Source organism: Somniosus microcephalus, chromosome 3 (genome assembly GCF_052327205.1).
Source record: "Somniosus microcephalus isolate GS21.2 chromosome 3, FLI_Smic_1.0, whole genome shotgun sequence".
In the NCBI taxonomy this organism is placed as follows: domain Eukaryota; kingdom Metazoa; phylum Chordata; class Chondrichthyes; order Squaliformes; family Somniosidae; genus Somniosus; species Somniosus microcephalus.
The window spans coordinates 329493895-329505997 of NC_140989.1; the positions used below are offsets into that span (position 1 = coordinate 329493895).

At 41.4% G+C, this 12103-nt stretch overlaps 1 protein-coding gene and 1 non-coding gene across 2 annotated transcripts; both read right to left on the reverse strand.

The window, feature by feature from the left end:
• Positions 1-4333: 4333 nt before the first annotated feature.
• On the reverse strand, positions 4334-4462 carry LOC147122227 (small nucleolar RNA SNORA35). Its single transcript, XR_015077773.1, has one exon. It is a non-coding gene; the product is annotated as a small nucleolar RNA SNORA35 (small nucleolar RNA).
• A 1389-nt stretch (positions 4463-5851) lies between these two features.
• On the reverse strand, positions 5852-11792 carry rps8a (ribosomal protein S8a). Its single transcript, XM_085983140.1, has 6 exons — positions 11701-11792; positions 10603-10709; positions 9859-9958; positions 9577-9752; positions 7232-7361; positions 5852-6008 (listed from the first exon to the last, which is right to left on the reverse strand). The coding sequence occupies exons 1-6, from the start codon at positions 11702-11704 to the stop codon at positions 5899-5901; spliced, it is 627 nt and encodes a 208-aa protein (XP_085839266.1). The 5' UTR covers positions 11705-11792; the 3' UTR covers positions 5852-5898.
• Positions 11793-12103: the final 311 nt, after the last annotated feature.

The window sequence follows — 12103 nt, forward strand, 5'->3', positions numbered from 1 at the left end:
TGGTTCCAGGCTTTTCAGGTCCCTCCTGCCCCAGAAGTGGCCCCAAGAGAAATGTGAGGTGATACATTTTGAGGGGAAAGTAAGGAGAAGAATTGTACATTAAATGGCAAAACGTTAAAGGGAATAGAGGGGACTTTAGCACACACAATGGTTAAAGTGGGAAGATGATAAAGTGACGAAAACATGCAGGATCCTAGGTTTTATATATAAAGGCATACAATACAAAAGCAATAAAAGTTATGCTAAATGTATACAAATCATTGGGTTAGGTCAGTAAGAATATTGTTTCCAATCTTGGATATCCTACTTTGGGAACAAAGTCGAGGCCATGGAAAGGACGCAGAAGAAAGCTTAGATGAAAATTATGAAGGACTTTGATAAGGCAAAGAGTCATTTCCACTAGCTGGTGAGTTGATAACTAGACGACATAAATTTATGATTGGCAAAAAAAGGGAAGTGGATATACATTTCTTTACAGATGGTTATTGGGATATATGCCCCATCAGAAACAGTGATGCAAGCAGAATCCATTTAAGAGTGTATATATTTGGAAAAATATATATAAGCGGTATAGGGCACAATGACATGATGGGTCAAATGGTCTCTTCCTGATTCTAGGACTGAGGGGAGCTGGTGATTAGAAGTGCTTATGCAGTTCTATGAATCTGATTAACTAGTACGAGTACAGATTCCTACAGACTTAATACAGAAGGGTATAGTAGGCCCGTAGTGGCCAACACGATAGGGGTCTTGGGAAACTTGCTGTTGCTCCAGGCAACCTCCTACAACTGACTCCACCTCCCCCCAAATTAAATCAGGCCAAGGCAGCCAGGAAGCCATCATAAATAAAAATGTGGCTGACCTTGGAAACAGAAAATATGTATATCAGGACAAAAAGCCAAGGTATACTGATTGAATAAATCTATTACTCTGAATATTTACTTGCTGATCGTATCGGGCCTCAACTTACCAAGCATTTTCTAAATCTGCCGTTAACAGATGTAAAGTGGTGCACTTTCCATATTTGTGTTGAGAACCAAATTTTTCTATGATTTAATTGTGCAATGGCATAGTCACGCAAATTAATTGCATGATTCCCATTTGGGATTTTTTTTAACCATTTTTCCACAGCGCCAAGACAGAGCTTGTTTAAAATGCTAATAGAGTGACTGAATTTGTTTCCATTATCCTGTCTCAGTAAAACACTTGTAGGGCAATCCGTCAGTTTGTAAACAGAGATTAGAAACAGACAACACAAAGATTTCCAAACAGAAAGCGGAGAGGTACTGTGGTGCGCAAGATGGGGAAAACCTAACATTTGTGCTGTTATGTTTCATTACAGACAAGTTGTACTGATTGAAGTGAATCCAGTTGTGGCTATTGCTCTGTATGTTCACTTGCTGGGTCATAACTGGCCTCGTCTTACCAAACATTTTCTCAACTTTGAAATGACTGGAGGCGTAAGTGTGGCATGTGCAAAAGTCACAAATATCTAATTACACTATTACAGAATTATAAAGCATAGGCCATTGTGCTTCCTCTGGCTCTTTGAAAGACCTATTCAATTAGCACTACTCCCCCACAGCCCTGCAAATGCTTTTCCTTTCCAAATGTATATCCAATTCCCTTAGGAATGTTACCATTGAATCTGCTTCCACCACCCTTTCAGGCATTGCAGTCCAGATCCTAACATGCTGCGAGAAATTTTTTTTGCATCTCTCCTGATTCTATTGCCAATTATCTTAAATAACCTAGCTGAGGCCAAACCAGTTATTTATAAAGGTTTAGCATAACATCCTTGCTTTTGTACTCTATACCTCTATTTATAAAGCCCAGAAACCCATATCCTTAACAGCCGTATCAACTTGAACTGTCACTCTCAAAATGTGTGTGAACCCCCAAGTCTGTTCTGTTTCTGCACTGCCTATTGCCTCCTCATTCTTCCTCCCAAAGTGTGTCACTTTAATACATTAAATTTTGTGTCTGCCCATACCAATCTACGTCCTCTTGAAGTTTGCTACGATCATGTTTACCACATTTTGTCATCTGAAACTTTGAAATTGTGACCCCCCCATACCCAAGTCCAGGTCAGTAATATATATCAAAGCAGTGGCCCCTAAATACAAACTCCCAGGACACTACTGTATACTTCCCTCCAGTCTGAAAAAACCATTCACCGCTACCCTATGCTTTTTGTCTCTTAACCAATTTTGTATCCACGTTGCCAATGCGGAGCATCAACACCTGCATAGACCGGTTTGGACAAATAGCCTGTTTCTGTGCTGTAAAATTTTATGCCCTTATAAATCCATTTTACCAACAAGTCTATCATGCGGCACTTGATCAAACACAGCATCAACTGCACTATCTTCAACTCTTTACCGTTATTTCATCAAAGAACTCAATCAAGTTTGTCACATGACTTGCCATTAACAAATTTGCATTAGCTAGCATTAATTAACCATGGTTTTCCAAGTGAAGTCATTGGCACAGATTTATGGTCTTTAGAAATGCCCCATTTATGTTAGGCTGACTGGCCTGTAGTTATCGATATTACCCCCCCCCCCCCCCCACCACCACTTTGTGAATGGGGGTGGAACATTTGCAATGCCCCAATATGCTAGCACAACTCCCAAAGGGCTTAAAGATTGTGGCTGGAGCCTCCATTACTTTCATCCTCAATTCTCTCAGCAGCCTAGGATGCAGCCCATCCAAGCCAATTGACATTTCCACCTTGAGTGCTGCCAACCTTTTAAGTACTTCCTCGATCTTTTGTCCTTTCAAAACAGATTGGTATATGCAGACACAAAATTTAATGTATTAAAGTGACGCACTTTGGGAGGAAGAATGAGCAGGCAATAGGCAGTGCAGAAACAGAACAGACTTGAGGGTTCACATACACAAATATTTTTGAGTGTGGCAGGTCAAGTTGATACGGCTGTTAAAAAGCATATAGGTTTCTGGGCTTTATAAATGCTCCTTTACTGTGACATTAACAGCATCCTCTTCAGTATCTGAGCAACACCATCTGCCTCCACAAGATTTCCGTTTCTGGTCCCAATTGGCCCCACCCTTCCTTTGACTATAAAAGATAAGAAATATTTGGATACTCTTTGTTACCCACTAATCTTTCCTCAATCTTAGTGACAACACTTCAAAAAGTACTTCATGAGCTGTAAAATGCTTTGGAATGTCCAGTGCTCATGAAAGGCACTATATATATTCAAGTCTTTCTTTACAGTAAATCAAAAATTGTGATCACTGTTCCCCAGATGCTCTCCCGTGAAACATGCTCCACTTTATTTCCCAAAACTAGATCCAACAGTGTTCTCTTCCTTTTTGGGCTGGAAACATTTCAAGAATTTCAGTCCCCACAACCAAATAGATTCTCCTCGCACATTATCCTGATGGCTGCAATAGTATTTTTGATCAATTCTGCCAGTCCTTTTATATTTAGACATTGGGTAGTATGGGTACACCTCAAACGCAAGGCAGCCAGAAGTAGGAGTAACTGACCCCTCTGTACCAGAGAATTAAGACTTTTATAAATTAAATTGTCCTGAATTCACTGCAAAAAGTTCACTAGCTTGCCAATAATTTTGTTTATTCCCCTATACTGACATTGATTGATTTTTGTCTAAAAAGCAGCTTTAAGTTGCAAAAGTCGTACTGACCAAACAGTGAGCAACTTTAATTCCATTTTGTGTGTACTAGAGCTGGAAAATCCATGATGCTAATTTGCTCTCCTCAGCATTACCTTTCATCTAAAATGGGAGTTAAAGTTTCACAAAGTGATAAACACATTTAAAAATGTAGTCTTAAAATATCTCGCAGATTAGCTTGACAGAACTCATGTTCCAGCTGCAATTCTCAGGTCCCAGGCAACTCAGTACCATTTCAGCTTATGCTTACTCTGCATAAGATGTATACAAAGCCAACTAGTACAGATGTGCTTTTAGTCACTTGTGACTTAAAAGTCTAATAAAAATTACAATTTATATAGTGACTCACCATGTATCTCATACCATATGGTGCTTTACACTTGTGAACAAAGCCATTTCCAGCTCCTTAAAAGTTCCCAGACCTAGAAAAGGCTACACCCTGAAAGAATCAGCTCTTCCGGGTCAAGGAAGCAGGGGGAAACCCTCATATCCGACGATCATCTTGCTCTTTGTGTGTAAGGGTGTTTTTCTAGACAGAGGCACAGATTTCTGCACTGTACATTTCCCACTCCAGATGCTATTTCATAAATGTTAAAAAAAAACATTAATGCTGCTTTTACAAATTCTGTTTGATAGAAATGATTTAAAAAATACACAAGTGGAAAAGATGGAACTGTCCCCAGCCTTCGAAAGGGGAGAAGCTACAAAAGCTCAGCCCTTCTGCAAACTAGAATTTGATCTTGCACAAGAATGAGACTTGGAAAGCCACAACCAAGACACCAAGTCACTTGATCGTGCGTAACAGCTAGCTGTTTTATCAAACAAAGCAGCATACCATGAATCCTTCAGTAAGACGAGAATTTCTGTGCACCTTGGAAGGAAGTTAGACAGAACACACAAATTGGCTAAGTGACAGGAAACAGAGTAGTGGTGAATGGTTGTTTTTCAGACTGGAGGAAGGTATACAGTGGTGTTCCCCAGGGGTCAGGACGAGGACCACTGCTTTTCTTGATATATATTAATGACTTGGAAGTGCAGGGCACAATTTCAAAATTTGGAGGTATAGTGAATAGTGAGGAGGATAGTGATAGATTTCAAGACAGGCACAGGCTGGTGAAATGGGTGGACACATGGCAGATTAAATTTAACGCAGAAAAGTGTGGTGATATAATTTAGTAGGAAGAATGAGGAGGCAATATAAACTAAAGGGTACAATCCTAAAAAGGAGTGCATTTATAGAGACACCTGGGGGTATATGTGCACAAATCGTTGGAAGGTGGCAGGACAGGTTGAGAAAGCGGATAAAAAAAGTAGACGGGATACTGGGCTTCTTAAATAGAGGCAGAGTACAAAAGCAAGGAAGTTTATAAAACACTGATTCAGCCTCAACTGGAGTATTGTGTCCAATTGTGGGCACCGTACCATAGGAAGGATGTGAAGGCCTTAGAGAGGGTGCAGAAAAGATTTACGAGAATGATTCCAGGGATGAGGGACTTCAGTTACATGGATAGACTGGAGAAGCTAGGGTTGTTCTCCTTAGAGCAGAGAAGGTTAAGAGATTTGATAGGCATTCAAAATCATGAGAGAGTATAGAGAGAAACTTTTCCTATTGGCAGAATGGTCGAGAACCAGAGGACACAAATTTAAGGTGATTGGCAGAAGAACCAAAGGCGACACGAGGAAGAACTATGCAGCAAGTTGGTTAGGATCTGGAATGCACTGGAGGTAGACTCAATCGTGGCTTTCGAAAGAAAATTGGGTAAGTATCCGAGGGAAAAAAATTTGCAGGGCTCCGAGGAAAGGGCAGGGGAGTGGGACTAGCTGAAGTGATCTTGCAGAGAGCCGCCACAGGCTCAATGGGCCGAAGCGCCTCCTTCTGTGCTGTAACCATTCTATGATCAGCCTGCTTCACTAGTTACAAATCTGAAGTCATTTACAGTCTATGTGTCCAAATAGCACATAGTTTGCCCCAGCACAACAATTCTTCCATGAGAAGCCCATTAAATGATTGAAGAACTAGTCAGAATTCTTGAGGGTTGCTTTCATTTTTCCATATGCTTCCACACCAAGTTACTGGCAAACAAATGCAGCATGTAAAATATTTAAGCCTCGAGTCACAAACTGTACACTAAAGACTAAACCTCCAAGGGGAAAATCGGCATCACAATCTTTTAGCAAGGACAACAATATTGGGTGAAAAATGTTTATTAATCACATTTTCCTTAAAGTACTATGTTTATTTGCCCTTCTTGGCTCTGATCTTCCTCAGGTAGAATTCCAGCTCTTTTCCTTCAAGGATGTAGCCATCAGCTCTGCCACACTGACCAGGTCTTGAAGCTATGCAAGCTGCAAAAGAAGAACATTACCCCTTATAACAGACAGACCACTTCAATCCAGGCATTAACTAGGTACATAAGTCAAAACATACCTACCTCACAGCATAATTATTAGATAGCTATCAGGAGCTGAAACCTTCCCTCATTTGTCCTCCCTTTCTTAAACCAGAATGTTGTCAACTGTAGTGCCCCAATATTAGTTGGCATCAAATAAGGGATAAAGGACCACCTCCATTCTCCATGTATGGACCACAGCCACACCAGTAGTCCTTAACCACAGACTGAAAATTCAAGCTCTAATCACCTTGCCTTCAACCCATCAATAGAACGTCAAAAACATAAAGGTGGGCCATGAAGTTACAGGACTCATTTGATGGAAAGGATCTGTGCTCTTCCCCAATGAAAGTCTAAAAAGTGCCAAAACACATTTTTGTAACTTCCAGGGGACTACAAGATACAATGGTACTTGTCACAACTTTTGCACACAAGAATGAATTGTGTAAACAGGGCTGGACACTTCCAGACCCATCAATATTAACAGTTCGTGTTTATTTACTAGTTATCACTAGCTATGATTATTTTTTTAAATTACAATGCTTTCCTTAGAACCAGCTTCCTTATCCTCAACGTATTGAGACATGCTGGGCTACAGAACCATAGGCACCAACAGCCCTCCAGTACATTATGCAAGTCATTGGCTATATGTCCACAGAGAGCACAACAGCCAAGCTTAAACCAGTCTTCGATAGCAAAATATTTTGGATTTCCAGCATCCGCAGTAACAGAAAATGCTGGAAAAACTCAGCAGGCCAGGCAACATCCGTGGAGAGAGAAACAGAGTCAACGTTGCAGGTCGATGACCTGAAACGTTAACTCTCTCTCTCCAGCGATGCTGCCTGGCCTGCTGAGTTTTTCCAGCGTTTTCTGTTGTTTTAAACCAGTCTTCATTTGACAAAAATAACCCATTCTTTCAAGCCACATTTTATTATCCACTCGCTCCTCTCAAAAGTTGAGTGGCAAACTTGGCATTCTGGACCAAAACCTGCACATCAGGAAGCTCTGCTGACTAATATAAATACCAGTCCTCTTCAGATTTCTAACATAACTGGACAAAGTTCATCATCATTCGGTCAGAGGAGTTCTCCAGGGACTTGAAGGCTGCAGCATCTTTGTAAAACCCAGAATCTTCTCTACAAAGGAATGTGCCCAATGGCAGGAGCTTTAACTACTTACCAAGCAGTTTGCCCTGCTGGAATTGTTCTTCTAGCAGCGAGCTGATTTTGGCATTCTTTCGACGATCATCATATTTCTTCTGAATTTTCTTTGACCGCTTCTTGTTCAGAATTTCTTCCTCTTCAGGTGTCTGAAATCAACAAAGTGCCATCTTATATTACAGGATAAGGAAACAGCTATATTTTTTTTTTTTTTTTATAAAAAGTCCCAACAAATCTTAAACCAAGTAGTCAATACATGGTTAGTAGTGCCATTATGTTGGTTTAATAATACGACTGAAAATACCAGTACAAAAAGTCGGTTGTGCAGCATGATTGCAGAATGTATAGAACATAATGTTTTGTGCTATATCACAAAATACTAGAATTTCAAGATATATTTTTTAAATCAGACCACAAGAGACAGCTTGAAAACCATGTGTATATTTTACTTTTGCTGAGGGTACATGTAGCACTTAAGCATCATGAAACTATCCCATTGGTTTATAAATCACATTATATCCCATGAGAGAACTTCATAAAATGTGCTTTCCCCATCAACAGTCTTCTGCTAATGGCAACCAGTTATACTCCAACCTGGCTAAAAACATTATAGTCTACGTCTTCATCCAAAACTACTTGAAGGAATTTTCGAGCACTAAATTTGCACTCTGCACTTATTTTCATTGGTCCAGAAATTCAGGTCCCCACAGGTGAGTACGAAAGTGCCGGCTTCGTGCATGCACTGCGCATGCGCAGGAAACCGCAACTTCCGTTCACAGGTCGAATGCGCGCGCCTGAGGGGCAGCGCGTGTGCCTGGAACTCACTTTTTTTTTTTTTTTTTTGCAGGTTTCTCCGGGAGTGTAAGTCTCCAGGAGTTACACTTTTAAAAAGCAGTCGCAAGGCCTGCTTTTAACAAGGTAAGTGGTGAATTAAGTCAAATTAAAACATTTTCCACAGGTTTAATATTTTTTAAAAAGTTTATTTTTAGTCCTGTTAGAAACTAATTATTTTTTCAAAAATTTAAATTGTTTAAAATAGTTATTTTATGTAATTTATAGTTATTTTAAAAGTGATTTTTTTTAACATTTATTTGACGTTTGAGTTATGTTTTGGGGCTGATTTGTATTTATAGTTTTGACAACCCTTCCTGTCAAATTTATGAATGGGCATTCCCTGCTACCATTGGCTCTCCATGGCCCACGTGATCCCAGGGGACGCAGCGAACTAACTGCGCCCCTGGGCTACGCAAGCACTGCGCGCCGGCGGCCCAGGATTGGAATCCCACGCGGGCCCACAGCTCAACGGCCGGCGCGGTAGGCAAGTGCAGGTCGGGAGCTTGCACCCACGGGAAGCCTCTGACCCAAATTTCTGGGCCATTACTTCATTCAATTTTTCAGAGCAAAAATGACAACCACAGTAGACTGCAATAGGAACAAATAACCCCCAGTAGCTGTTTGTGGGACCAGTTAAATTGGCTGCTGTTGCTACCCAAACAAGTATTGGGGCTTGAAAGATAGATTGAAAGTGATGTACTTTAGGACATTCCACGAGACTGGATAGGAGGCTAAAAGTTATTAGTGTCTCCGGAGAAAATGGAACATAGCAGGATTTCACAGGAAGCATTATAAATTAGGAATATATCCAAAGCCACCAACTGTTAAAACAGCAGCAAATCTTTAAGCTGGCCAATTACTGAAAATCTTCAGCAAGTACATTTCACAATTTTACTGAGAACAAAAGCAAAACAATGCATGTGCTGGAGAAACAGAAAATGCCAGAAACATTCAGCAGGTCAGGTAGCATCTGTGGAGACCACTTTAGGTCAATGACCCTTCATCAGAACTGGAAGATGTTGGCTTTTAAGCACTGAGCCAGTGAAAGTGGGGACAGGAAAGGAACAAAAAGGTACCCCTTGTAGACCACATTTGTGATGGGGGTGGAGTGATTAAATGGCTCAAGGCAAGAAAGGTGATTATGAGACAAGTACAGGAAGAGTTCAGAGCTGGTGCAAATGGTAACGGCAGTGTCGCAGAGTGGGAGGGAAGCATGGAGAAGATTTCCATGGCCCAGGCCCTGTTATTGGCCTTGCATCATTACTTTTGCCATTTGATCACTCCTACCCTCCACTCTATTTTTCCTTTCCTGTCCCCACTTGCTTAAAAGCTGCTCATCTGTAACATTTTCCAGTTCTGATGAAAGGTTACTGACCTGAAGTATTAATTATTTCACAGATGCTGCCTGACCCGCCGGGTGTTCCTGACACTTATGTTTTTATTTTATTGAGAAAATATTGAAGTGCAAGCCACCAGAATAGAAATGAACTTCGCGGTTATGTAATTCAATCGAATAGCTGCTCCACATACCAGTTTAGCGCCCTTCTTCCGGCCGAGGGGAAGGGCAAAGTGAGACTCATACCACTGCCTGAAGGGCATACTGTCGATCAGAACAATACAGTTCTTCACTAATGTTTTTGTCCTAACCAATTCGTTGTTGGAGGCATTGTAGACCACATCAATGATCCTGGTCTTCCGTGTGCTACCTACAAAGAAGGAGACATTTTACCACTGGTTTAGAAATGAGTCTACAGTCCAACAAAAAGTGAGGGTACAGGAAAAATTGCTGGACACTCTACGAAAAGAACTTACATTCAGAACCCCAGGAGAAGTTTCCAGCATCCAACCTCAATGCCCGGTATTTCTTATTTCCACCACGGACTCTCACTGTGTGGATACGTCGTGGTCCAATCTGCACAGACATGTCAAAGATATCACTAAATACAGTGACTGACACTGAAGTGTACTATCAACTGTGCAAAGCCCAAATCAAACTGCCATTCACAACAAGGAATCCTGACATTTTGGGATCAAATACATACATTGTCCTGTACAAGTATTGCGCTACATGCATATTATTATGCAGCTACAATCACGTTAAATTTTGGACACAACAGAAGTGTGTCAAACCTAACAGGAAAATATGCTTGGGGTAGAGATTACCACAAAATTTAATCCACTGCTTTGCTATATTCACTGCTCAATCTTGTAGAAGCACATACAAGCCCAATTGTTTTTTTTAAAAAAAGGCTACGGAAAAATATTGAAAATAATCCCATCAAAACCTACAGGAGGAAAAGAAAAATTAAGACAGGCAGTGTAGTCAGTGTAACTATGACAAGAGTAACATTGGTGGGTCCAAATATGACCAGAACAGTCAAAACAAACCCACCTATCAAGAGTCATGTTTTCATCATTCACACTGCTGGAAAATACTCGATTAATTCCACCTACACTAACCCCTTACTTGTGAACAGTATCTTGTCACCCCTCTGTGCTACGACCAAATCTAACACAGCCAGGATCAAACTCCAAAAGTACTCCCGTTCCCTATACCTTGGTATTTGCAGGAGGACGCCCAAGTTCATACTTCCTCTTTTTGTGGTATGGCTTCCTTTTGCCTCCAGTCTTGCGCCGCTTGTGCCAATTGTTCCGGGAAATACCTGCAATAAGACATCAAGTTTAAATAAAAACATTCAATCAGAATACAAAAACAGGCAGATGTATTCAGCAGGTGTTCAGATCGCCAATGTAATTCTCCACAAGATAAATTCAGAGCTTCAAGAGCTTCGCAACAAACACATCATTTACACCTGCGTAATTGCAAATCAGTTTCTACAATAAAGCTTTTAAAACTAAACAGGCAATAAACCTAGCTGAAACCTACAGTAGTTGGTATATGGCCTATTCCTGCTCCTATTGCTTATGTTTTTATGTTCGTTCTTAAACCCGCTTTTCCAGATTACATCTCAGATTGCCGAATGAAAAATTAATTATAGTTATGTTAAAAGAAATCGTACTCTACAACACCCAAATGAGGGAAGTGCAGCATAACTAAACTCCAATTCACATGGGCCAGATTCAATTACCCCTTTACCTTTCATCATTAGTTCAGTAGTACCTGGGTACGAATCCAGCTTCTGCTTTGGGGCATCACTTTATATTGAGAAACAGTCGCTCGAGCACAATAATTAACAGAATTTTTCAATCCTGGCTACAAGTAACTTAATTTGTTCCTAGATGAATAAGGCCGCAGTCCAAAAGCTGCAGCCCCCGAACCCATCCCCACCCGGCTATTCTCAACACCCAAGCCGCGGTGGCGGCGATTGCTGCTCGGCCCAGAATGTTTGACTCTGTAAGTAACCTGGTGCTGAGCAGATTGTAACAGCACCATCCGACCGGTGAACCGGCCTCCGCTCGACAACTACAGGCACGGCCAGAGGGCGGCCATGTTGGATACCTCCATCCACCACCCGGGCTCCCGACATTAAACTGAAATGTCACCAGAACCAGCCCGAGCGGTCGCCCCAGACACAGCCCATCCTCAGCTCCACGCTTACTTAAACTCAGTCTGTGACATTTTGGCGGACCCAATCTGATACAAATGGCAGATTGAATCGGATTACATTAGTGCAAACCCGGCCCCTGACATACCCATTTTCAAGCGTCGGTTGGAAAGAGGAAACGCAAAGGCTCTTGGGTCATAAGTCGATTCCAAGTCTCACGTGAACTTAAGCGGGACGCGCGGAATGACGTGAAGAATACGGATGGGACGAGAGCGGCGCCATGTTTGTGAGGGGCAGTCAGGGTCAACTTGAGTTCGAATATGTTTTATTGTGAAAGTTAACGTTGTTCAATATTCTGCGCTTTAAGGGCGAAGGAAAGGTGTTTAGAACACGAGGGAATATTTACCCGCACGTTAACTTTAACTCTTTTCAGACGGTTCTCCTTCCCAATGAACCGCTGTTTGGAACAATGGCGAATAGTCAGTCAACATCAAGGCCGGGCCGCCAGTGTCTTCACTCACAGAAAGTCTTTCAGGGATGGCGGCTGTCTT